This window comes from Monodelphis domestica, chromosome 2 (genome assembly GCF_027887165.1).
Source record: "Monodelphis domestica isolate mMonDom1 chromosome 2, mMonDom1.pri, whole genome shotgun sequence".
Lineage (NCBI taxonomy): Eukaryota > Metazoa > Chordata > Mammalia > Didelphimorphia > Didelphidae > Monodelphis > Monodelphis domestica.
In genome coordinates, this window is record NC_077228.1 from 33,867,684 (window position 1) to 33,894,851 (window position 27,168).

Below are 27,168 nucleotides of genomic sequence, written 5' to 3' on the forward strand. Positions count from 1 at the left end.
TGGTGATCTCATCAGCTCCTATGGATTAAAGGCTTTCCTTATCTTCTAACTTGTGTAAATGATTCCCAGATCTATAGAACCAGTCCTAACTAACCTCTCCTAACCTGTAGGCTCACATGACCAGCTACCCTGTGGACACCTCAAACTGGATGTTCCATAAGCATCCCAAAGTGCCTGTTCTCTCCCTCCCGGCCCCTTCTCTTCCAGAAGTCCCGAGTATTGTCAGTCACCACCACCCTCCTGGGCCCCAGGCCCTGACCTTGACCCCTTCCTCCACGCCCTCCAATATCTTAATATACTGTCAAGTCCTGTCAGTACTGACCTCTCCTCTAGGCCCCCTTCTTTCCTCTGACATTGCCACCATCTTGATACCAGCCTCATCACCGCACACTTCAACTACATTAGCCTGCTGGTGGGCTGCCCTCATTGCCTGGAGCTCCATCCTTCAACGCCACTCCTCCACTTCCCTATTTGTTGTTGTTTTTAAATATCCCTTACTTTCTGTCTTAGTAACCACACTAAGGCAGAAGGGCAAGGGCCAGGCAAATAGGGTTAAGTGACTTGCCCAGGGTCACACAGCTGGGAAATGTCTGAGGTCCCACAGAACCCAGGTTTTTCCAACAGTAGGCTGGCTCTCTCTCTTTTTAATAGCTTAAATTCTACCTTCTGCAAGAAGTCTTTCCTGTCCACCCACCTACCCACCCACCCACGTACCTCATTCACTTAGTGTCATCTCTGAGATTCCTTCCAAGGCCTCGTCTGTAACTTGTTGGTACATAGCTGTGAGATCCTTGGAGGGCAGGGATTATATACTTAACATTGTTTTTCTCCATCCCAGCACCGAGCACAATTTCTGGCACACAGGAAGCACTTAGTATGTGCTGGCTGATTGATTGGTGCTCTGGTCAGCACGAGGGAATTTTGGAGGTGGCATAGATTTGGGGGGGGGAAGAGAATAGGTTCTATTTTGGACAGGCTGCGTGTGAGATGCCTCTGGGATGTACTGGTTAGAGATGTCCCACAGACACTTGATAATCTCAGAGATCAGAGTGAAAGCTGGACCTTAGAGGCCAGCAAATCCAACATCCTCATTTGACAGATAAAGAAACTGAGGCTCTAAGAAGTGACTGACTCCAAGCCCAGACCTCTCTCTGGTCCTCCACAGTGCGGTCTACAAAGCCGGGAATCATCTGCATGAGGATGATCATTGGATCACGGGAGCTGACAAGACCATCAGGCGCAATTGTAAGAGAGAAGGGGATCAGGGCAGAAGCCTCAGGAAGATGGAGCCAAGAAGATGGAGAAGGATGGGTCCAGCAGGGAGGCCTAGGAGGGGAAGAGTCTACGGGAGATGCCGATCGCTGGTGTCCAGGAGAAATGAGAGCGAGGAAAGGCCATTGGATTTAGCCCTTACGAGCTCCCGGGCGACGTGGAAGAGAACGTTTCAGATACGTGATGAGGTCAGAGGTCAGAGCCACAGAGAAATGTGGAGGCACCGAGTACAGGGGCTTTCCCGAGGAGTCTGATTGCGAAAAGGCCAGAGAAGACAACATTGAGCTTTTTAAGGTCGGGCACTTGGGCGTAGTCAAAGGCAGCGGGGAAAGGACAGCTGATACGTGGAGAGATTCAAGACTAGAGCCGGGCCGTGTGGGTCCATTTTCTGGAGAATACGGGAAAGGATGGGATGTGGGAGCACCCTGACATCTGAAGTGGGTGTTTGGGGAACGGCCTTGATTGGAAGGCAGAGGGCGGTGAGGAATAGGGCCAGAGACACAGAGGAAGCTTGAAGAGAAGCTTGAAGCACCCACTCGGGAGGACAGTAAATGGATTAGGGAGAAAAAGGATGATTGTCTCAGAGCAGAGTAAGAGCTCCCTACAGGAAGGAGAGGCAGATGGTGGGAGTTGACTGACAAGCCAAGGTTGGGGTTGGGGCGTGGCTAGGCCTGAACACTAGGTGTATAGGAGGGCGAGTGGACACGAGCAGTTCCTCAGGAATGGGAAAGTGCAGGGGAGACGCCTGGAGAAGGAGAGAGAGGAAGCCTGGAGATCCCAGTGAGGAGGAGAGCTTCGGGGGACCCTCGGCAGAGGGAAGAAGGGAAGGAACCGCAGAGCTCCTGAGCATGGAAGCGGAACCCTTGCGGCTGATGGCATGCCCGTCTGGTGGGGCTGGGCTGGGGGGAGCAGCAGTCGTGGGCAGGCGCTGAACTCACTGAAGAAGGGAGGGGAGGCTACCAGGATCTGGACAGGAGGACCCCCAGGGGGAGAGGCTGCTCTCCCCCACGAGCTCTGCAGCAGCTGTGGCTCGAGTCCTTCCATCGGCCCAGGTCCACGGCTCTACCAGGCACGCCAGTCACGACGGAACTCTTCAAGGCTGTTACGCCTCAAGTTCCCCACCTCAGGTCCAGTGAGGGAAGCCCCATGTCCCCCAGCTCCAGAAGGGCCCTCCCCCATCCCCACACGTCGGCAGAGGCCGGAGGGCTCTTGGAGTAGCACAAAACAGGAGGACAGAGCTGAGTGGGGGTGTCTGGGATTTATTCTATAGAAACTCGGCCTGGCCGGCCCTCAGTAGTCAGCGGTGTAGTCGGTGCCATGGAGTCCCCGGCAGAGCAGTGTGAACTCTTTCACCATCTCCTTCACTCGGCGCTTGTTCACCCGCTCTCTGCAGAGGCAAGGAGAGAAAGGGGCACACAATGAGCTCCGTTCAGTCCCGTCTCTGGGGTTGAGGTCTACTGCCCAGGGGTGCGTGCAGGCGCGATGCTTCAGGCCAGGGAACAGACTGAGGAGGAAATGCTGAAAGCATGCTGGCGAGCTGGGCCCAGTTTGGCTGTCGGACGATGAGCATTAAAATACCCATCACGTGCCGGGCTGAGGTGCCAGGCCACGGCAGGCCTCGAAGGACAAGACAGAGACTTGGGGTCAGCCCCAGGAAGCCACACTCACCTGAGGACCTGCTGGCTGAAGGTGTCCTTCTGTTCGGCACTGAGCCGGGGCGAGGGGAAGCCCGGCGTTTGCATCACCTCCTTGATCCACACACTGAGGCAGCTAAAGCAGTGTTTGTTGAGGGCAAAGAGGACGTCAGCGAAGGAATCCATGAGGCTACGGGAGGCCTGACCACCAATGGCCTACGAGGAGAGGAGCCACAGGCACAGGAGTCAGGAGGACAGGCAGTGCGTGCCCAAGGGCCCCCCCAGAGGAGCCCCGTCTCTCCTGCCCCTAGTGGCCAGCTTGACCCCAGAACACTCACGATGGCCTCCAGCAGGTAGGAAGATGATCCTGGCTCTATCTCCCTGCTATTTCCAGAGCCCTTTAATGTATTTGAAGTGCATTTATTTCCCTAACCCCAGGACTCCTCTTTGAAGCCCACCCTTGTGTGCCATGCCAGCATGGCCCTTGCCCCACTCACCTCCAGCACAGCCTGCAGCAGCACTTTGCCATCCTCCTGGACCACCTGCCCGATGGTGGGGATCTCCCCACATCGGGGCAGCAACTCTGTCTGCAGCAGGGATAGGACACAGGTGACTTAGACCCCTCTGGAGCAGGCAGCCGGTGCCCCTGGTCTCCCCAGGGACGAGTCTCCTGACAGAAACCTGCAGCAGGCTTCCTTGAGCCCCCATTTCACATGTGACTGGCCGGGAGGCAGGGTCTGGCCAGGAGATTCTTGTCCCAACCCCCTCGTTGGGACCAGGACTTGGCCACCCCAGAGAACGAGTGGCCTGACTCTCACATGAAGGGATCTCGAGTGTCCTGAGAAGTGACCCTGCTGCCTCTTGGCCCAGGAGGGCAGGGCCCTGTCTTGTGCATTTGTCTCCATGTTCCTGGGCTAGAGCCCAGGCCTCTGGGAGTGAAAGGCCAGTATCTATCTGCCAGGACTCTCCCCAAAAGGCACTTGAAAAGGGCGAAGGTAGGGCAGGGAAGAAAGAGAGACTGACTGCTGAGGTTTGAGAAGGCAAGAGCAGGGCAGGCTGACCAGAGGCCCAACCACCAGTGAAAGAAGCAAGAAGCACCTGACATAGGCCATGGCTAATGCCAGCAACCACAATCCTCGATGCTGCACCAACCCAAGTCTTGGCCCAAGAGACAGGCAGCTGCCATGAGAATCAGCCCCAAGAACAACAGGGGATCCAGGTACTATTTCAAAGCAGCTGGGAACACAGAGACAAGTAGGAAACATCTCGAGGAGAACAGGTCAGCCAGAGCTCAGTACACCCTGCAGGCGAGGGCCTGGGCCACGAGAATGATGAGGAGCCTGAAGGAGGCTGTACAGCGAGGGGAGAACAGCCTAGGGAGAGAGCTATGACCCCTGACAAAGCAGCAGCAGCAGCTGCTCAAGCTCCAGGAAGGGGTCACAGAGACAGTGGAAAGCAGAGGCTGGGCAGGGGCACATCCTCTGGACAATAGTGGGGAGTGGCTTTGTCTTCCTGAGACCTGGGGGCAAGATGGACCAATGCTACCCACTCACATGGGATGAGGGAAGTGACAGCAAGTAGACAAGTAGAAAGACGTGGGATTGATTCTTGCATTGTTGGGAATTCAAAGATGGACAGCCAGGTCAGATGGCACAGAGCATGCCAGCATGACAACATGTAAAAGGCCAGTGGAGAACACACAACACGGTCAGTTCTTGCTTTCTGGAAATTTGACTTAAAGAATTCTGAAGGAAATCCGCATTCCAAAAAACACCCATTAACTTCAAAGTACTGTGTGCTCTTCTCTTCACTCCTAGTGCTCTGCAGCCTCCCACTGCCCCACCAAAAAAAACAAAAAAAACCTCCTAATGAAAGCAAAGAACCAACGTGAGGAGACTGGCACCACTGCAAATGGATTGCAGGCTCTGCTTGAGATCTCCATCTTCAAGAGGAGACCTTTGCCCTACTCTTCCCAACTGTCTTAGTTAGGCAATCACCCATGGGTCACCCAACCTGTCCCCCATGTTCTTCCTGTCTTCTGGTCAGGCCCCCATGTCACTGACTCTAGCCTTTGAGTGTGCCTCCTTTTGCTCTCATTTCTCTATCTCTGGCCCTTACCCATCCTTGAACCATATGCCAGCCTCCTTCTTTCACAGGTGCCCAGGGAAATTCCTGCCTCTTTTCTGCATGCTTGCTAGGAATTCCACATCATGTAAAAACTAATAAGAGGTCTGCAGAAAGTTCCACTTATATAAAGTGAGAACTGCTATATCTAACACCCAAGAACAAAGATAACTTTAAAGCAAAGAGGTCAGTTTGGTCTCACAGTTATTACTGAGACTTGTGGAATAGAGTTCAAGTCTGGAATATGACCATGGAAAGCTTTCTCTTCTTTTAAAACATCAGAATAAGTCAAATATGGGGTAAAGAAAGGAGAAACACTGTGGTGAGCATCTGGGTGAAGGTCAACAGCAAGAGGATGAGAGGAAATAGGCACCATTCTCTGTCCACTATCCTCTGGACTTAGGATGGGAGAGAAAAATCCAGGCACACTGTGATCAGAGGAAGGCCAGATAAGAGCACATGAACTAAAGACCAAGACGGGAATCAGGTAGAAGGATGAGGTCTATCAGCCAAAACAATGAGGAGCACTAACTGACACATTGAGAAATCCACAAGGAAGAAGCCAACGATACGGTCCATGAGCACCTCTGGCTGACTGACCACAAAGGTCCCAAGGACCAGTAACAAACCAGGTGAACTCTGGCTCCTGATTCATAGGCAATTCAACCTTCCAGGAAGAGATGGCAGGAGGAGACTTGAACCTCACACAGGACTTTGGAAGGAAGGGCAGACCACAACCCAAAGGAATAGGAGAACAAAGAACAGAATGAAGAGGGAGTTGAAGTTGTACTGATTATGAAGAATATACCAGAGGTAGCTGGGTAGCTCAGTGGATAGAGAGCGAGGCCCAGAGATGGGAGGTCCTGGATTCAAACCTGGCCTCTAACACTTCCTAGCTGTGTGACCCTGGGCAAGTGACTTAACTCCATTGCTTAGCCCTTACCACTCTTGTCTTGGAAGCAATGTACAATACTGATTCTAAGAAGGAAGGTAAGGGTTAAACAATTTGAGTATGTATGTGTATATATATGTATATTCATACACACATACATAGACACACTCATGGTGGGGGGCAGAGGGAGACAGGAGCCCAGATCTAAGATTTCATTGCTGGTGCGGGTCAGCACTTGCCTTGTAAAAAGTCTTTGACAGTGGCCTGGGGCACTGAAAGGTGCTTAGACTCACACAGAAAGCAGGTGTTGGGCAGCAGGATTTGAACCCACTTCTTCCTGACTCCAAGGGCAGATCCATGCAGACTCATCATGAGGAAATATGAGAGAGTGCAATGGGGTAGAGTTGGAGAAGAGGAGACAGAAGGCAGAAAAGGCAGGGAAGTTTTGTTCAGGAGAGGGTGAGTAGAGGGAAAAACAGAAGTGATTTTTTTGGAGTAGACTAAAGATCACCTGGGCAGAAAGAAGAAAAGGAAGAAGAGTTTAGGAAATATGGGAAGCTTGGCACTAGGGCAGGATAGTGACAACCAGACATTTTCAGGAACTCATTCTTTGCTGAAATTGGGGCAGCTAAGAACTGTATGTTATGATTTACTACTGATAATTCCATCGTTCAAAAAGTGAAAGGCCAATGGGGGGAGAAATTCTATTGTGCAGCTCTTACCAAAATGGAAGAACTGGCTGTCTGGCTGGGTGGAGATGATGGGAACATCACAAGGAAGTATCTGTTCCATCATGGGATTTGTGAAAGGAAAAATAATAGTAACAAAGCAGCATGCATTATCACCTCAAACTATATTATAAAGAGGGAATTCTCCAAACTATTTTGGAACTAGTTACAAAGGAGAACAGAGGATGGTGGAACATACTAGGTAAATGAGCCCAAGAATTCAGTAAATCCAAAAATTTAAAATTCTAAAACCAGAGAAACAATTCTGATGAAGAAAAGAGGAGTCATTGAAAGAGGCCATGGGAATGAGGACAAGCTCTGCAATTAGAGGACTAGGGCTCAAATCCCCTTTGAGCAGCCACAGTTCAACAGTCTGGGCCTCAGTTCCTTCATCTGTAAAATGAAAGGGATGTATGCCAAGTTTCCTTCCAGTCCTAGCCCTAGGACCCACTGATTTGCTGATCTTTTATAGGCAGATGGAACTTAGCAGCCTACTTAAGCACTTACAAAGATGTGTATTTTCCCAAAGTAGAAACACAGGCAGGCAATGAAGGATGAGAGCCCAAATGTGTGAAACAGGGCATTAAGACTCAGGCTGGACAGTAGGCTGACCACAAAAGGATTGGTTCTTGTGAAATTGGAGAAAAGAGCTGAGAGGGAATGGGACAATAACTGGCACCAGAGAGAAGGTGACCTGCTCAGCTCTGGGTTATTCCCCCTGCCAAGCTAAACAATTTTGCAGAAGATAGAGAGACAAAAATGACCAATGAGAAATTGAAACTAAAGATAAGGCGGTAGATAATAAGACCCAACTGCCCTCAATGAATTCAGATCCCCAGGGCCAGAAGAGCCACATTCTTAGAACAAAAAAGAAATACTCATACAATTGCTGTCAGAGGTCTCTGAAAGATCACAGGATTTTAGAGTTGGATGGGAACTCAGATGTTACCTAGTCAAACCTGTACAAGAAAGCCTTCTACAACACACCCCCAAAATGGTCAGCTAGTCTTTGCTTGAAGACCTCTAGGGAAAGGAAACCCACTAATTTCCCAAGGTAGTCCATGTGGAGAGTGAGACACACCAGAGGATTGGAGCAGGGTGAACATCCCACTTTTCAAAGAAGGAAAGAAAATGGAGCCTATGAATTATAGGTCAGTGAACTTGGCTTGAATTCCTACCTAAAAAGCATATCATTAAAAGCGATGGTTAATAAACATCTGGAAAAGGAGGGCAATATGGTAGAATAAGACCCAGGCCTTAAACATGCCTCAGAAAAAGCAGGGTGAGTGTTGAGATTTAGAAATGGTTGTGTGGCCAGGTCCAGAGATGAATCATTAGTGACTGATGTAGGGATTTCACATTGATGGTGGGGTGTATGAGGAAATCAGGACTAGCATCTCTGATTTGAGGGCTGCTCAACCACTTTCATTGTCTGTCTTTCACTCTAGCTCTCATCAGGGACGCCAAGAAACTGGCATGCACAGCGGCCATATCCTGGTAAAACCATGTCAGCAGATGGGCAAAATCAGGCTGAAGGTAACCAATGGCTCTCAAATTGAGTTAGAGGGATGCTGACCCTAAATATGTGAAGACTTTTCCCTGGTGTGATGAGTGGACAAGAACAATTTGTTCCAAAGACCACAAAGGTGACCAAAGCAGGTGCTGTTGAGCACTCAGAACTCAGTTAGACTCTGAAGAAGTCTAGGTCACCCACTTTTACCCAGGCCATCAATAACTGTCTTGACTTTTGCCCAGCTTGGTCCTCCCAACATCATCCATGTTGCAGTGAATGGTCTGGACAGCCACTGAGAGTGACTGGGGAGGATCCTACTCCTTATTCTTCCTGCACAGATGCTCAGGCTGAATTGCTTAGAGTGGTCCTGGTTCTCATTCAGGAGACATCTACCAAGAGCTTGTGGGCAGGATGCTGGCTGCTCCCATGATAGTGATAAGCAGTGACCGGGGAGGAAGAGTAGACATTGTTCCTGGTTACTGTCTGAATTCCATCTCTTAAGGGATCTTGTGTGATCTCAGCACATTCCTGGGAGACACCCTCAGATGGGTTGTTTAGGCCTTTCTCTGATCTGAATTAAATTATATTCTTGTCTTCTCTGGTGGGGGTTCTCATCTGTGGGGGACTGTCAAGATGTGCTCTGTTGTGGAGCACCGTCAACTCCCAGCTGCACACTTCTGATATGGGTAAAAAGCTATTCTCTAAGGCTGTGGAGATGAGGAGTTTTCCAAGTCCTGGGGATTGCCTTTTTCTAGGAGTAAAACCATCTGGCACTGTGCTCTCCCTCCTTCAGATTCTTGGACAGCTGGATCTTGTGTAACTTCCACTGGTATCTTCCTTGTAGAGTACACAGGGGAACTTGAACCCAAGCTTCTCTGGTCACCGATACAGACATTTGATCACAAATTTCAGAGTGATTCTTGTCATCTACTGCTCACTGGTTCCAGCATCTAGAGTCAAGATATTTTTCTTCAACTCTTGCTGCTATTTTATAAGAAAGTTCTGCTTATAATCTGCCATTCTCCCCCACAAAATTTTGTAAACAAGGTTGTATTCTAAATGGGGGTTGCTTGGCTATCATATTTTGCTGCTTGGCAAAGAGATGGAACTCAAGCACTTTCTAGGATGTTTTGGTCTCTTCTCTTCTGTGCGGGGATTGCTTTATATTGGTTAAACTTCCACAGAAAATGGGGATAACTTAATGTCAATGTCTGTTACCTTATCCATTCCCTAATAATATCTGAATGGATCTGAGACCTCATCAATCTGAATGTTCTCTCCAATTATGCAAATAGAAACCCATTCAGTGCAATTCCTGCTCATGTCCACCCAAAGTGCTAGCTATGGGCAATTTCCTTTCTTTCTCTTGCCATTACAAAGACACAGTGGAGACTACCAACTGTCCATCAGTTACCCTCAGACTGATGTACCATCAGTTACCTTCAGAACCTCAGAAGGTTGTTTTAAACTGTCAAGTTGGAGCTGGCTTCATTGCATACTGACTTGTGTTCTCTAAATCTGAAGCTGATTTTGATCTTTAATTAGTAAACCCTCTGACAGGACCCAGGCAGCTGATTTAGAAAGGATGACTACAGCCATCAAATCAAGATAAGAATAGATTCCACTTTTGTGATGGGATTCCACATTTTCCAGTCAGAGCTTCCTAATTCTATTCTCAAAGAAACTGTTAGTGCTTGCTCCCCTCTGCCACTTCCAGAGGGACCCACCCCCTAACTCTACCATTCAGCACCTCCTCCCCTTAAAGACTCCTCTATTCAGATTTATGACCCAATCCAGATCCTTTCTCAAATTCCCTCCTCACTCTTCTCTTTAAAATACCTTACATGGGAGACAGGTGGCTCAAGAGCCAGGCCTGGAGTTTAAATCTGTCCTCAGTAATTTCCTAGATGTATGACTCTGGGCAAGTCACAATCTCTAATGCCTAGCCCTTACCACTCTTCCGCTTTGGAACCAATACTTAGTATGATTCTAAGGCAAAAGGTAAGGGTTAAAAAAAAAAGTAATCTCTAGTTGCTGCCTCCATTTCACCATCCTCCCACTTCTCAATGCTCTGCAATCTTCTGCCTTCATCACTTAACTCAAAGTGCTCTTTCCAAAGTGAACAATGATCCAATCATCCCATCAGAGAGCTTTGTTTTGGCTGGATCATCACCCACATCACCCTAACCAGCTGCAGATGTTCCCCAAGGTTTCACACTCTTTCTGGCATTCTCACAAACTCCCATGGGTTCAATTACTCTTTCAGTGATGACGATTCCCAGGTCTATAGATGCATCCCCATCTCTTTTGAGGTTCAGTCTCATATCAACAACTGCCTCTTGGACATTTCCCGGTGGAGGTTCTGGAGGCACCTCGACTCAACATGTCCAAAACAAAACTCCCTGCTCTTGTTCCCAAGCCCAGGGCTCTTCCAAGTCTCCCTATTTCTGTGGAGGGTGCCACTGTCCTTGTACTCACCCAGGCTTTCACCCCCCTCCATTCATTCTATTGTCCTCTCAATCTGCCTCTACACCCTGTTTCTTCACTAACAGAGCCACTAAGCTAGACCAAAACCTTCAATACCTTTTACCTGAACTGAAAGAGTTGCTTCACTGACTCTCTGTCTTTACTTCCCTGCTCTCTGTGCCGCACCCCCCCCCAGGTGATTTTCCTAAAATCTTATGTTTACCATGCCAATGGCACTCCTCATTCCAATTCAATAAACACCAGCTACTCCCTGTTATCTCTCAAATTAAATGCAAGCTGCTTCTGTTGGCATTCAGAGTTCCTCACTCCCTCCCTTCTCCAGCCTTCTTATCCACTGCCTCCTTTCATGCATATTACAGGTCAGCCAAACTAGCTTTATTGTTGACCTTCCCTTCAGTCTCCAAAGTTCGGCCCCCAGGCCTGGGATGTTCTCTTTCCTCACCTCCACCTCCTACAATCCCAGCTCATTTTCTCCCAGTCTTTCTTCATGTTTCCCAACCTCTAGTTATGGTTTCCTCTTCAGAAATTACCTTGTGTTTATTTTGTCTAGACATCTCACACATAAGGCCTTGATGGCAGAGGCCCTCCATTTCATGAACTTGAGGCCCTTCTCCATCCTGGTCACCCTCCTCTGGACAGACTCCAGGTAGCTGATCCACATCCTCCCTAAACTTGGACTGAATGCAGCATTCTGGATGTCATCTGAGAGAATGGAGCATAGGAGAGCTGTCACTTCCTCATTCTTGGACCCTCAGTCCCTACTGAGGCAGCCCAAGATGGCAGCCACTTTCTTAGGAATAGTATCACACTGTTGAGCTCACAGGCCACACATCTTTTTCAGATAGACTCTGGAGGTATGCTCTGCCATAGGGTACTATGAAGTTGGCTCTTTTTTTTTTAAAAAGACCAAGACCTGAGACTTTATATTAAATTTCACCTACTAGATTTCATCCTTAAAAAAGTCAACTTAGGAGATTCAGCCCAAAGACTGTCAATATTATCTTGGACTGACTTGTCAAGGAGCAAAGTTACTATTTTTTTCCAAGAGTTGTTAGCCATCTCGGTCTTTCTCCTAGTCACTGATAAGAACAATAAATAGCATGGAGCAAAGCACGGATACCTGGGGTACTCAACTGGAGACCTCCTGCCAGGCTGACATCAAACTACCAAAGGCTACTCTAGGCCTGGCCATTCAACTGGTTTCAAATCCATATAACTGTATTGTATTCTAGTCCACATCCAATCAGAATAATATGAGAAACTCAGCCAAATGCTTTGCTAAGAGTTCAATAAAAAGCATTAATGGCATTTCCTAGCTCTTCTAGTCTAGTAAGGCTGTCCAAAAAGACCAGTTATCCTAACACAACTGGTTCAAGATGACTTTCTGTGATTGCTGTTTCCTTTTCTAGATGTTTACAATCTGCACAAATCCAGTCATTGGCTTATAGCTGGCAGATTCCATTCTCTTCAGTTTTTTCCTTTTCCCATTCTTCACAATCTTTCAAATATCAGCAATCATATCCACCATTTCTTTCAATATTGGAGGGTATAGTTTATCTGGGCTAGGTGACGAGAATGACATTCTTAACATCAATATTCTCCTGTAATGCTCTAGGGCAGGGTCATTTGGGTCATCAAAGGTCATCTGGTCCTTTCCTTACTATCTTCTCAATTAACCACACTTGTTCTGCCACTTCCAGTCCAAAGACCATCCTCCTTGGCAAAGAAAAGAGAAGCAAATTTTTGAAAGCATCTTGTGATCAGGAATCGGCTTTCCATGGAAACACCCTATTCTCTAAGTGAACAGTTCCAATTGCTAGGAAATCTCTCCTTAAATAAAGCCCAACTCAGTCTATCCCTGAATCTACTCCATCTCTCTGAAGGTGATGCTTTACCAGGCTCCTAGTGGCATCCTTGCAGACAAGGTGACCACAGGGCCTTAGGTAAGCCCAACAGCGAATGAAAAGAGAAAAGCCTAGCAATCCACACAGGAAAAACAAAGCAGATGAAGAATATACACTGCCCATCGATGCAGTCCAATGGTACTTTTGCCATGATGGATGGTGGGCTCAGTCCAGAATTGAACAGCTGTGGCAAGATAGGCTGGGTAGCATTTGAAAAGCGACTCCCCGTTGCCAAAAATACATCATTCTTAACATCAATATTATCTTGTAATGATCTAGGGCAGGGTCATGGACACTCACAACCTCAGAAGCAGCAAACTTAGAGGTGGGCCAGAAGACAACAGAAAGACACAAAGGTGGATGCAAGGAATGACATCTGACAGCCGCATTAGATGACCTGCATGCAAGAAATGGCAAGAGAAATTTGGAGTGGGCCAGCCACACCCCGGGAACAATGCTCCCTGGCTGCACTGCCAACCACAAAATGCACAGGGTGGCCAGCAACCATCAGGATCAGTCTCCCAATCAGAAGATTGAGAATGATGTGCGATAAGATGAGTTGCCCTTGGTCCCAGGGGGAGCACACTTCCACCAGGAGCTCAAGGATCTGAGGACATGCTGCTGAAGAAGCCTGGAGAGCCAGCATAGCAATGAGGGAAGCCAGAAGGCTTAGGTTCCAATCTTGGCTGGCTTGACATTAGCTGCTACTCCTCTCTTCTGAGAGACAGCTGCCTTGGTTTACACATTCGGGTCATGATACTTGTGCCACCCATCTCCTAGGGCACCAGTTTATAACCTTAAAGTAATGAATAAGCTTAGGAGGGAAGGGACTAGGCAATAATTCACATGAAAAAGATCTGAGGGCTTCAGTGGACTGCAAGCTCATTGGATCAGAAAAGTTCACGTGACCTGGGGACTACACAGCATCCACTGTCCCTCTACCCTGGTCAGCTACACCTAACACCCGTGGTCAGGCCTGGGGGCCAAAGTTTGGAAGTGATGTTTGATAACCTGAAGCACACCCATGGAGGGCAAACAGGCTGGGGAAGGGCCTCAAGAACACTGGAGACCCTTCATATAAGGATCTATTGAAGGAACTTGGGGGCAGCTATCATGGGGAAAAGGAGTCAGACTTGTTCTATTTGGCTCCAGAGGGCAGGAGGTGGGCAAAGGTGTGTGTGCGATGTGTGCGTGTCTACATATACCTGCAGGTTTCTGTCTGTCTGTGTGTGCATGTGTCCATGTGTGAGTGTGTCTGTAACACACAGGGGTTCCTGTATGCATGTCTGGGTGTCTATGGATCTGCACTTAGCTGTGTCTGTATGTGTGCACAGCTCTGTCCTCCTGCGTGTGTCCTCTTGGCTGTGTCTACAGAAGGGTTCTGCGCCCTGGCGGGAGGCCGGTCCACAGGCTGCGGAGGGGACCTCAGTAGCGCCCTCAGGCGGGAGCTGCACTGACAAGGTCACCCTGTGGGCCACCTGGGCAGAGGAGGGCGGAACAGAAGGACTTAAGAGGAGCCCAGTCTTGCTACACAGAAAGCCAGAATGAGGAAGTTTTAGAAACTTAATTCCAGACTATTGTCCGGTGGTTAAGAATAGCAGAAAACCACAAAACACCACCAAGCTTGAAGGGGGAAGCCGAGGAAGCCGGGAAGAGGGGAAAAGCCAAGAGCGGGTCCTATCCCAGAAGCCAGGGCCAGACCCTGTGCCCACAGGACAACAGTCCTTCGAATGATCAATGGAAGCCTGTTTCCTATTTTCCTGGACCTCAAGAGTCCCAGGGGGTTGGGAGGGAGGGCAGGGTCCCATACTCACAAAGAAGCCACAGGAGGCCTTGACAGTCGGGGCCTCGGGGAACTTGAGTGCCAGCACACCTGCCCACAGGGAGAGACAGGTCAGGCCAGGGAACTCATCCAACCCCTTCCCTAGGCCACAACTAGCACCCTACTCACCACACTGGAACACAGCCTTGACATCCAAGCTCTCAGAGAGGAAGAGGTCTGGCTTCCGCTTCAGGGCCTATGGGAAGAGGGAGCCCCGTGAACCCAGCCCCTGACCCCCTGGGGGCCCACCCCACCTAAGCCACTCACCTGCCCTGGTCTGGTTTAGGCTGTGGCCACACCGGGGATCCAGCCCTGCTAGGCTCCTCAAAAAAGCCTGCTCCCTCCCTTCCCCCTCTCCTCCACAGGGACCCAGGACACCTCAAAGCTCCTGCACGAGGTGGGGGACAGGAGGGAGACATGGCTGATGAAGGAAGGCAGGGACATCATGTGCTGGGACCAGAGGCTCTTTGGGTAGAGGTGGCAAGAGACCCCAAGTCACGTCCAGGGGGAAACACATAAAAGGAAGAACTGGGAGGCCCAGGAGGCCAAGAACAGTCAGTGTGTCAGGGCCAAGGGGGAGCTGTAGCAGCAAAGCTTTCTCCAAATCTCTTTCCCACAAAGCCAGGCCTCCCACAGAGGGCTCAGGGTAGGTGCAGTGCTTCGGCTCTGGGCTCAGGGGGCCAAGGGTCTCTCAGCCAATCATCTTCTTTCAGCCTAGACAGCACCTCCTGACCCCATCACCGCCCCCCCCCCCATTGACCATCCATTCCCAGAACACTCCCAAACCACCAGCCCTTCATAGTCTGACCTCATCCCCAGGAGGCTCTGACCCCAGGGCAAGGCACAGCCTCCCTGCTTCAATGGATCAGAGTATTGTGGGGCCAAGCCTGGCCCCACTACCTCCCAGCCTCCACATAGCTCACTAAGGCTGGAGGCAGCCCACTGCCCAGACCTCACCAAAACCAGCCTTCATATTGATCAGCCCAGAGGCCCAGGCCCAGCCTCCACCTCCTCCTCCCCGACACAGTACCTTCCACAGAACCCACCAGCCCAAAGGTTCCCACTCCCTAGGAGTTTTGGAACAGACCAGGTACAAATAAGCCAAGAGACCTCCCAGCAGAGGCTTGCAACAACTAGACCCCAAATTCCATTTGTCTCCCCAGGCCCCACAGCCCTCCTGCAGCCTGGAGGGTGGGCGCCTAGCAACAGCAGAGCTTCCCAATGCAACCCACCCCCAGGCCTGCCTACTGGTCCCTCACGTGCCCACGGGGGCAGCCTCTCCATGGCCCTTGTGGCAAGTCCGGGGGGGAAAGGAGGACTAGAGGAGAGTGTTGGGTTGTCAACTTCCACGGAAACAGATGGAGAAACTCTATTCAACTCAACAGAAAAAAAGTTGTCAACAGAAAGCTAAAAAGATATTTAAATTGAATTCCAACAGAAGAGAAAGAGAAAGAGAGAGAACAGAACGTGAATGAGTAAGAAACTAAAACACACCTGTGCCAGGAGTTGCATAAATGAATCAACAATATCAGGATGATCCCTGGGCCCTAAAATATAATAAATAAAGATGGAACTTAAGAAAAACTCATCCAAACAGCAACTCAACGTCATACAGTTACATGGGCCGGAGAGGGCCTGCAGGAGGCAGGCCTGAGCGGCAGGAAGCAAGGGAAAGAAACAAAACATACAAAAACCATGAACTGGGAAAGCCCCAAACAGAAAGAAACAGCAGAGTGACGGTGGGGGGGTGGGCTGGCTGGCCTCTGGCTGACATGGCAGGAGGGGATCTTCACAGGATGGCAAGTGAGCCTAGGGAACACCTACAAACAAATCAGGAAACTCCCCTGCACAAAAGCTCAGAGGAAGGAGGGGAGGAGAGGGCCTGCTGACCCCTGGCTACCCTTCCTGAGCCTCCTTCCTCAGGGCTCCCAGACCAGCAATGCCTGAGACAGAACAAAGTGCCCTGGTCTAGGGCCAGGGCACTAGGTGCCCATGCCAGCCAAGCAGGGGCAGAAGGGCCTCTGAGTTCTTCTCATTCAGACAGGCTGTTGGCTGAGGGATTAGTGAGGGAATGGGGGCAGGCCCCTCACCCTAGTCCCAACCCCATCCTGATTCTTCCTGGCACTGACCTCCTGCCCTGGCCCCTGGTCCAAGCTTCCATTGGGACTCTTCCTGAACAGTAATTGGCAGAGAGGCGGGAGGAGGGCAGAGGCCCAGGACATGCACAAGTCCTGGGGTTGGAGGGATCAGGCAGTGGGAGGTCATTTGTAAGATAGAGCAGGAGAAAGGACAATTGGGTGAGGAAGGGTGGCTGTAACTATGGAACTGCCGCCTCCCCACTCCCCATTCCTTTCCCCTTCAGGCAAAGACTCCAAGTGGGGTTCAGATGTGCACAGACATAGTCCCAGAAAGCTAGGAGCTAAGCTTGGGCAGCAGCACCAGGGACAGCTCAGGGACAGCTCGGGACACACTAAGTAAGGGCTGTCATGCTAAGGGAGAGTAGGAACATGGACATTCTGTGAAAACGCTAGATCCGACCGAGAGATGCCTGAGACTTCAGGGCCAGGGAGAGATGTTCTCCCTCAGAAGGTCATGACTTCTCCTGGAGACTAAAAACCTCCACTCTCCTCACATCCCTCCATGGACGCTGTAGGAGCTACAGGTGCTGGTCCATATGGAGCCAGATCTGCCTGTCACCACTAACTGGCTCCCTCTCCACCTACATCCTCCTCTGCACAATGGGGGATGACGTGCCCACGTGGGATTGTGTCTCTCTAGCTCCCACTAAGAGGCTGCCGCAAGTATCAGATGAGAGGCACCTACCCAGAATGATCCCAGTCAAGTGAGGATCCATAGCCTCGTTACAGATGGCCCTTAATGATGCACACTGCAGCTCCTGATTTAGTGGAGGGTCTTTTAGGGTTGTTGTGGCCAGAAGGGACACCCAGCGCAGTCCTTCTAGGGCTCAAGGCTAACACTTGAATTTCCTGCCCTATTACACCTTACAGCTTAGCTTGGGCAATCTTAACTGATACATCTGGGAAAAGGTATTCTGTAAGAGACGCATATCTCTTTCAGGGGTGAGGGGGAGACATCTGGCCAGCTCTCTCACCCGTACCAGTGTATGAGCTGCCACATCTGCTGAGGCTAGAAGGAAGGGGTCACAAAGTTCCTGCTCTCCCACTGTGGGCTCAGGGACTGAGCCTGGAAAGGGACAGGAGGGGAGGATAAGGCCCAGGCCAAGCAACAGCCACCCTGGACTTGAGGCCTCCCTTACAGATTGTGGGGAGCAAACCCTAGTCAAGTAGGGACCATCTGGGCCATAACTAGCAGAGAAGGCAGAGAGCCCAAAGGCAGTCCCCAAACCCCACTGTGAATCAGAAGTCTAGAAACAGGCAGCCTCTTGTGAACCTGGTGAGCCCTGGGTCAGCCCACTCCTGCCTCTCCCAGGCAGGACCACTGCTGAGTGCAGAGGCTGACCCAGACAGACACGCTTTTGACTTGCCCTCCCACTCCATCCAGCCACCTCTTTCAGGAACCTCTGCCCCAGCTTCTTAGCTCCTTTCCAGTAGGGCCATTTTGGAAGGGCAAAGGGAGGGCTGAGTCAGAAGTCTGGATTCCCCTGCCCAGGTAGGTGGCGGCGGCGGTGGTAGCGGCGGCGGCAGTGACAAGAGAAGGATCGTGGCCTGGCTAGACCTACCTTGCTGGAAGAGGGTGAGTGTGACAGAGGTGACGAGGAGGAAGAGGGCCTTGATGGGGGGAAAGTGGGCAGGTTCATGGGCAAAGATGTGCACCAGCTGGAAGAGAGTAAGAATGCCCACTATGTGTCAACACCATCTACACAACTCCAAAAGGTCCCCCACCCATCCGGGAACACCTGCCCTGTACCTGTCGAGTGAGGTCGAGGGCAGAGGCCTGGGGAATCGTACTGTACATCTGTCCCAGCATCTCACACAGCTGGGGGACCATGGGTGCAAAGTCATCCAGCAAGGTCTTCACGGACTTCTCAAAGATGGCACACACCGCCTGGAGCAGAGCAATCCCAGAGGAGGCAGGCTGTAGAACAGTCTCCCTGCTCCAGGCCCCTTGAGTCCCACCTCATCTTGGAAGCTTGGGGATCCTGCCCATGGCACCACAAAACACCCACCACTGGGGGTTTTCACAATCTCCCTGTAATCCTCTGCTCTTCCAATGTCCCTTTCTCCACCTCAACTCTCTCACCTTGCCCAAGTGTTAAGACGAAGATCAGAAGGCTATGGCAGGCCAAGGTTGGGAATATATTTGGAGCCAGAAGGTCTGAGCTTCAATCCCAGTTCTGACACCTACTGAGTCTCCTTATTTATAAAATTCATCTGCTGCTCCTTAGACGATGACCTACCCCACTTTAAGGGCTACAGAAATGAGATGTCGTTTGGAGATGATATTTAGCACAGATATAACCAATAGAAGAGATTTCTAGTGACGAGCTGCTCCTGGAGGTAGTGGGCACCTCAACCCCAAATGTGTTTAAATGGAGAAACCACAAAGACGGCTTCATTTACCTCTGAGGGGGTTAATCTAGTCTTTTCAAGGTTAAATAAGGCATCCTCTGAAGTCCCTCCCAAACCTGACATCCAGGGATGAAGTAGGCCCATTAAGCCTCAGACAAGACCAGCTGGCTCCCACACTACAGAAGCCATCAAAGTGGGGGCAGCTGAGTGGTATAGTAAATAGAGCTCTTCATCCCAATTCAGGGAGACCCAAGTTCAAATGCAGGCTCACTCACTGTGACCCTAAGAGAGTCACCTAAACACAGCCTCAGTTTCCTCATCTATAAAATGAGGATAACAATAGCACCCACCTCTCAGAGCTGTTGTGAGGATGAAGAGAGATCCTATTTGTAAAGTGCTCTATCCATGCTGACTTTCATAAGCCTTTGGTGCTTATAGGAGACTATGACAAGTCAGCCTGTTCTAGGGCTTGATGGGAAATTCTCAGGAGACATTAGCCTGCTCACTGGACTGGAGTTTCTGGGAGTTGGCTTACTGTGAGTCAACAGGGTCCTTTAGAAGTTAAGCTGCCCTGTACATGTAAGGGAGTCTCTAAGAAAGGCTAGATAGGCTGTGACTTCAGGACATCTTAACAGAGGCTAGTTGACTTTCTAACTTCAAGACCCCTCTGAGAAAGGTTGGACTCAGCTGATAATCAGGAGATGCTGACCTACTCTGTGGCTCTGGGCAGGTCTCTAGGATAGTTTAGTCCACTCTGTGGTCCTTTGGCATTCCTCTAAGATGCATGGCCCATTCTGTGACTCTCCAGATTTGCCCATTCTGTTTGTTTGAAGAGGTTTGCCTCACTCTCTGACTGTAAGAACCCCCAGAAGATGTCAGGAGCTGGGACAAGAGGTCAGCTGCTCTGGGACTTTGTGGAAGTTTCTGGGCCAGGGAGTGAGTCCACATTGTTTGTGACATTTTACATGAAATATTTCAAAACTAAATCCATTTGAGTTTCCCTCCAAACCCTCTCTTCTTTCCCACTTCCCTTTTACTAACAAGAGCCCAACTACCCCCTTCCTCCTCCCAGTTACTCAGGCTCAGAATCTTCCTGGTAGTCTTCTCCTTTTGGCTTTAACACCATTTCTCCTGGTCTTCTCTCCACTCACACAGACACTGGACTAGTAGCAGAGGTCCCCATCAACTTTCACCAAGACCCCTGAAACAGCCTCAAGTCCATTTAATCCTTCACTCAGTGATAAAAGGGTCTTCCTAAAGGTCAGGTCTGATCATGTGTTGACCCCCTGCCCCCATGACCACTAAACTCCAGCAGCTCCTATTGCTCCTTGCCTGGCCCCTGCCCACCTCCCTAGGCTCCCGAACACCATGTCCTCTACCATCCAGCAGTCTAGGCCTCTGGGCTGTTCCTCCTAAAAAAACCTATCTCCAGACTCAAGGCCTTCTCTTCACTCTATCTTACATCATGAGCCAGGAAGCTCTGCCTCTTTCACCTGTCCCTCTGGCTTCCTTCATGTCTCAGCTCAGAACCCACCTCTTGCAATTCTTGCCTGATCCTTCTTGATGCTGGTGCCTTCCTTAAGATTGTCCCCAATTTCCCCTAACTCCACCTTGTACATACATAAGTATTTGCAGATCGTCTCCCCATCAGAGTATGAACCCCCTCAGGGCCTTTCCTGTATCTCTGGCTCTCAATAAGCATTTAATCAATGCCCGGTGACTCAGTGACTCTGGGTTCTTGAATTCTATAATTTTTCAGAGATGATAAGTTACCTCAACTACCTGGGCATCATTTAACCACTTGCTCAGCACCTTCTGGATAAGCTGGAAAACTTGCTGTAGTACGACCACCACCTGGGGAAAAGGACCAGGTGAGAGGGGATCTTCCTGGGGGAGGGGAAAGGGGGAAGAGTGAATAGGACCTCATTGGGTTATAGAGGCATGGAGGATCAGCCAGGGATGGGCAACCAGGACTAGGTTAAAGGCTACAGAAGGGCTCAGATGTGGTACCAGGCCCAGTCAGAGAAGATTTTCCTAGTGCACAGAAATAAGGGAAGAAAGGGCACAGGGCCTGAGCAAGGCACCATCAGCCTACAGGGACAAGGATTAGCTAGGGATTCTCTGCCTGCCAGGGTCTCCCAAGAGAGGAAGAAGAGGAGAGGAGCTCTAGAAGTCATCAGGCCTGGGAGGTACCCTCTTGGAGGAAGGAAGGGAACTAGAAGAGGGAAGAAGCAGCAGCAGTGGGGGAAAGAAATGGGTGAAGGAGAGGGGCAGGGGTGTCACCCACTGGGTTGGGTCCCTGTGGTATAGGCAGCTTCCTCAGCTCAGGGCCTTCATGCTCATCATCATGGTGACTGATGTCCAGGGTGGTGAAGAGGTTTGAGAGTAGCCCCAGGATATGGACAATAGCCAGCTTGTTGGAAGGGTTGGGCTGTGGAGATGGAGAATACATTAAGCATTGGTGTCCATGGGCTTAGCCAATAGGAGATGGGGAACAGGGTAGAAGGGTGGCCAAGCCCCTGAGGCAGCCCCTTCTTCCTCCATCTATCCTACCGCCACTGTGGGCAGGTCTCCACCCCAAGAATACATCCTTTACCTTCTCCCCTGCACCCCAGCCCAGGGAGGCTTCTCTCACCTTCACCCCCAGACATGCCTAGTTTCTGCTCCCACCCTCTACTCCACCTGGGTCTCTGTTGAGACCCATGCTCACCATCTCCTCAGCCAGCTTCTCCAGCTGCTGGATGTAGGGGGTGATGAGGGAGTGCAGGTTTTTCAGAATCTCTTCTACTTGCAGAGCTGACAGCAGGAATCCTAGGGCCTGCATCAGCCACATACACTGGCTTGTCTGTGGGCCGAAACAGAGAATGCTCAGCCCCTGGGACAGGGCTGGGAAAAGAGCCCCCACACCTACAGCCAAAGGCCAGGAGGAGAGTGGAACAGGGAGTACTGTCACTTTCAAGACAAGGCTCCACAGCTAGACCCCGAGCCTCGGCTCTTCCCCACCCCCATGCACAGCCATCCTTGTCCTCCCTGCCTCCCAGCTGCTGCCCAAGGCCATACCTTGTGAATCTGCTTCATCAGCACATCCTGAGGAGAGAACGACACAGCCAAGCCATCAGCAAGGGGGTGGAGGTGGGGCAAACCCTCCCCCAGCCCATCCTCCACTCTTGCTCCCTACCTGGGACACAGCCACAATGTTGGCTGCATATGGAGGGAGGTCATACTTGCACTCCCGGCAGATTTTCTTGAGGGTGGACACGGAGGACACCGAGAGTTCAGGGTTTCCCAGGGCATGAAGCACGAGGGGCAGGACGTTGTTAATCATGACCGGGTGGTCTGCCAGCCACTCAGACAGGGCCCCTGGGGAGGAGAAGATGAGGGATGGGGCAGGTGCCCACAGGGCTCTCCACAGGTGCGCCAGGCTCTGCAGCCCAGTGCCCAGAGCCCACCCGCCTCTCACCAATGGTGAACATGACGGTGTCCGCCAGCTGCACGTTACTGATGCTGATGCGAGGGATGAGGCCAATGAGTCCTGGCACCACGTCTGAGTAATTGACATCAATGGTTTCCGCGATGGACTGGAAGCCGTAGAGCAGAGCCTCAGTGTGCTGCGGGGACGACAGGCCAGTGGACACGAGGGTTAGGGGCAGGTGGCCAGGGCACGGCAGGGGAAGGGGCGCCAGGCGTGTCTGGGGATTCTTAGTTCTAGTTTGGACTAGGGGCTGTAGGAGGCCCTTTGAGACCCAGGCTCTGCAGGGGGAAGGATGGGGGAGAAGACAGGCCGAGGTTGGGGGAGTACCTGCCAGGAGCAAGGCTGCTCAGAGCTGGTGAGCAGACGGCCCAGCTTGTCATAGAGGTTACTCAGAAGCTCTGCCCCCAGCATCTCGTAGACGTACATGAGTGTGTCCGAAATGTCCACCCTAGGAAGAGCTGCCATTAGGGACTGCCCACACACAGACCAATATGGCCCCAGCCTGCCCAGGCCTCAGGCAGGCTTCCAGCAATCAGGGGTCAGTGGCTCAGGGAGCAGCTCACCGGTAGATCCGGAATTGTTCCTTCTCATCGGATGACCAGAAGTTGTACTCTTCATCTGCTGGAAACTGAGCCTTGTGCAGGAGCACGTCCACCAGATGGAAGTAGACAGGGCGGTATAGCTGCTGGTACACGGCCTGCTTCTCCGCCTCCAGGGATAAGATGTCATCCTGGGATTGTCAGGGAAGCAGAATCAAGTTCATGTGGCCTGGACCCCTCAGGAGCTTCACTTGTTTGCCTGACAGGCAGCTTCACCTCCAAACTAGGCAGAAACCTTCCCACTGTGCCCCCACCCCCATGCCTCTGGGCCTGACCTCCCTTGCTCCCCCCTCCATCTCACCTTCAGGGCTAGACTCCTTAGAATGGAAGTTTCATGATATGTGACCTCCAGGGCTCCCAACCTAGACTGGACCCCTCCTTCACCACCTCATCCCACCAAAGGAAACAGAAAACTAACCTGCAGGGTATACCAGAAAGTGAGAGTCAAGGAGCTGGTGGTCTCGTTGACTGGATAGTGGCCAGGGATGCCCGTACAGAACATGATCATGTTGACCAAGGCCAAGAAGCTTTGCCAGTGCTCTACCTGGTCCAGCAGGGCCCTGGCACAGGGGGCAAAGGGGAAGTTCTTCTACCTGGTCAAAGACTTACGGGAGATGGGGTTCACCCAACAGGAGGCTCATCTGGGGCAGGGAGCAGAGGGATGGGATGCCAAGGAGATAAGAGCCAAGTTTCCTCCTGAGGAATCTCTAAGATGGGACAGACTCAACTCAGTTTCCCCCAGAACTAATTATAGCCCTCTAAGGGAGAAGGAAACTGCTTTCACCTCATCCCACCCCCGAAGGCAACCCATTTTGTTTGGGGATTGTTCTGGTCATATTTCTCTAGCCCTGGTGGCTTTTCCAGAGTCCAGTCTTCTGTCCAAGGACATCTTCACTGAATGGCTAACAGGTGCTCATTGACCCCGGGGCTCTTTACCTCTTCCCATTATAGAAAACCCACCCTCAACAGGCTGTACCCCATTCCCTGCACTCAGCCATAAGGAGGAGGTCCACCCAGCCCCTTTGCTATCACAGCTCATCCCTCTTCCCTTGAGGACCAATTCCTTTATACTTGTCACCCATTCAACTGCTCAATTTGATCTTCTTTGGGCCCCAAGCCCACAGGTCACTCTGTTCCTAGACAGTGATTTCCTCCACTCCAACCTCTGCCCTCGGTTCCAATGTCTTCTCCAATTCTGTGGCCTCTCAGTCCATCCATCTTCCTGGATGATCCCATATCCCCAAGGGACAGTTGGACCCTGGTGTGACCCACTTCCTTTATTCTAAACTTTGACCCTATCCTCTCCCATCTGCCTCTCAGGCCATCTGACCTGCTCGTCACCATCCTTTTAGAGGCTGATCCTGACCCAACCCTCAAACCTTTTTTCTGATTACTGCCAGTTGCACTTAGTCTAACCTCAATGCTGGGCCCTTCCCATTACTTGTGGTGGTCTTTCTGACTCAAGAGCTGCTGCTAGGGGCAGTCTCACTTGCCCCTGTTCTTTGAGATCAGCTGGGCCTTCATCGTTCTATGGTCATCCTCTGGCTCCTCCCTGGAGTAGCCATTGCTCTTCCTAGAGCCTGTGCTCTCCTCAGATCTACCCTCCATTCACTCTCAGCTGAGGAACTCTCATCATTTACATACTCTGCTGAGAAAACTGAGGCTGCTCTGGGAGTGCTGCCTCCTCCCTTGCTCTCTGGCCAGGGGGCAGGCCTTCTCTTCCCCAAATTCAAGCCTTCCATTTGTGTTCCTCTTCCCCCCAAACTGTCCCACCTAGGAATCTGCCCCTTAGTTCATGCTTGGCCAATCCCCATGTTCAACCCTCTTTATCACTGATCTCTGCTGCCATAGACACGGTCAGGTTTTCACCCATGACCTACCCTGATCCTGTGGACCCCTCAAGCTACTGTCCTAAGTCTTTCCTCCTTTTCTTGGCCCAACTCTGAACAAGAGTTGCTTCCACTTCCTCACCACAAACCCATTTGTCAAAACCTATTCCCCATCGAGATTTAAGATTCCTGGGCCTTAACACTAGTTCGGCCCCTATGCCTTCTTGATCCTGGGCCTTGCCATTTGCTCTGCAACTCAACTCCAACATTTAATATGGTGTTTGGCACAGAGTGGGCACTTAAACATTTCCTGACTCTCTCCCAATTAGAGCATGAGTTCATGGAAACAAACACTGCCTCATTTTCCCCCCAGTGCTTAGCACAGGAAGGGCTCAGTATGTCTGATGAGCTGAATGGATCATGTCCTAGTCTTTATGCCTTTTGCCACCCCCCAGGAGGGATGTGTTCCAACTGATGAATGGCCTTGTTAAACTATATGGCTCTCAACAGAGTGCTGACCTGAAGAGCCTGATGGGGCTCTGCCTCCTTAACATAGCCTACTATGGCCCTGACTATCCTGGCTGGCATCTTGGGCTGATGACTCATAGTCAGCCTGAAGGCCACTCAAATCCCCAGACCCTTCTGATCCACAGCTTTTCAAGCATGTTCCCATAGTGTCAGAACCCAAGCACAAGGCTTCAGTTTTAAACTCATTACATTTCCTCTCCTAATATGCAGCCCAACAGGCTAGGCTTCCAGATCATCCTGTCTTGTGATTCAGACCAGTCAGTTCACTACCTATCCATTCTAGCTTTTTGGCATCTGTACATTTTCTAAGCACAATTATGTGTCTCTGACACAATTATTAAATAGCTCAGTGTTAGGGACAGTTCCCTGGGGCATGCCACTGGAGACCGTCAGCCAAGCTGACGTCAAACCATTAGTGACTACGTCCAGGGTCGGGACCTTCAATTGGTTTCAAATTCCCAAGACTGCTCTGGTCTAGCTCAAACCTCACCACCTTAGCCACTGGAGTTGCTAAAGAGATGACCATGTGCTATGTTATCCCCCCAGTCTGGTAACCAATCTGGTGAGCCTGTTGGCCCCTCAGTCACTGCTTCCTTTTCAGGATGTACACCAGCTATGCCTTTAATAAGATGCTGGAGAAGTCTGCCAGGAACTGAAATCAAGCTCTGGCTGAGAGCCGACAGACTCTGACTTCTTCTCTTTTAGGGAAATTGAGGTATCTGAGCTTCTCCTGTCCCTCCGGCATTCTCCAGGATCTTTCAAATTTCATTGCTAATCAATTTAATGATCACATTTGCCAGTTCTTTCAGGGCCCTCAGAGTAATCCATGTAGGTCTTAAAAGTCGAACTCATCACATCCGAATGCAAACACCAACAACATGGAAATGGGTTCTGATCAAGGACACATGTAATACCCAGTGGAATTGCACGTTGGCTATGGGAGCGGTGGGGGGAGGGGAGGGAGGAATAGAATATGATTTTTGTAACCAAGGAATAATGTTTGAAACTGACCAAATTAAAAAAAAAAATTAAAAACCTTGAACTCTGGTTTCAACTCCCATTTTCGCTGTCTTTTTCAGTCCCAAGATTATTCTCCTCAGCAGAGGAAAAGGAAGCAAAGGAACTGTGGAGCAGCCCTCCCTCCCTTCTCTTGTCCTGACCCTTTCTTACTCCTCCTCCTGCCCCTTGGAATTACCATGGTGTGCCCAACCCTTCCTTTGATACCACCTGGGGGATTCTAACTAGGCCTCCCCCCTGCCAACACAGTGCTGTCCTCAGCACCATGTTCTCCTGCTCTGTTTCTTAACAGGCTAGCACAGCACAAACAGCCATTCAGAAAAAGGGTTCACTTCTCATTTGCCACTGACTCGGGCCTCATCATCCATGCCAAAGCAACTGGCTTCACACCCCCACATTTCCTCTCCTCTCTCCACGTGTCCCTGGGACTCACCTGGAATGGTTCTCCCCCAGGGCCACAGCAACTCGGCAGATCCCATGAGACGTCTCCATGTCCCCATTCTGTACCGCCTGTCGAAGCTGCTCCTGCAGCCCCAGCACCAGGGGGATCAGCTTGAGCAATGTGTTCACATACCTGTGGGGACAACCACCTGAGGCTCTCCCAGACTCTTAGCCTTAGACCGCCAAGGGGTTCTCAACCAGAACTGCCTATAGGGAAGAGGCCAAGACCCTGCAAGTCTCTTCTTTTGCCCCCAGAGAGTGACCAGAACCCTATAATCTCTTCCTCCGCTGATGAGGAGAGACCAAAACTCTGCCAAGTCTCTTCTACCTGCTTCCTCTGTCCAAGAAAGGGTCAGGACCCTTACCCCAAAAGCCCCTCTGTCCCGAGGCCAGGTCTCTGTAGTACACCCTCCTCC

General features: G+C 50.8%; 1 protein-coding gene across 1 annotated transcript in view; it reads right to left on the bottom strand.

The window, feature by feature from the left end:
• Positions 1 to 2,511: 2,511 nt before the first annotated feature.
• IPO13 (importin 13) overlaps positions 2,512 to 27,168 on the bottom strand; it is a 30,909-nt gene continuing 6,252 nt past the window's right edge. Inside the window, exons 3-20 of the mRNA XM_056815265.1 lie at positions 26,745 to 26,885; positions 23,356 to 23,497; positions 22,902 to 23,068; positions 22,666 to 22,786; positions 22,327 to 22,474; positions 22,045 to 22,226; positions 21,927 to 21,953; positions 21,577 to 21,711; positions 21,154 to 21,297; positions 20,640 to 20,720; positions 18,265 to 18,402; positions 18,077 to 18,173; positions 15,871 to 15,923; positions 14,506 to 14,572; positions 14,369 to 14,427; positions 3,404 to 3,493; positions 2,941 to 3,122; positions 2,512 to 2,659 (exon numbers count right to left, since the gene is read on the bottom strand). Coding sequence (XP_056671243.1) covers positions 2,563 to 2,659; positions 2,941 to 3,122; positions 3,404 to 3,493; positions 14,369 to 14,427; positions 14,506 to 14,572; positions 15,871 to 15,923; positions 18,077 to 18,173; positions 18,265 to 18,402; positions 20,640 to 20,720; positions 21,154 to 21,297; positions 21,577 to 21,711; positions 21,927 to 21,953; positions 22,045 to 22,226; positions 22,327 to 22,474; positions 22,666 to 22,786; positions 22,902 to 23,068; positions 23,356 to 23,497; positions 26,745 to 26,885 — 2,071 coding nt within the window. The 3' untranslated portion in view covers positions 2,512 to 2,562. The remainder of the gene's footprint in view (positions 2,660 to 2,940; positions 3,123 to 3,403; positions 3,494 to 14,368; positions 14,428 to 14,505; positions 14,573 to 15,870; positions 15,924 to 18,076; positions 18,174 to 18,264; positions 18,403 to 20,639; positions 20,721 to 21,153; positions 21,298 to 21,576; positions 21,712 to 21,926; positions 21,954 to 22,044; positions 22,227 to 22,326; positions 22,475 to 22,665; positions 22,787 to 22,901; positions 23,069 to 23,355; positions 23,498 to 26,744; positions 26,886 to 27,168) is intronic.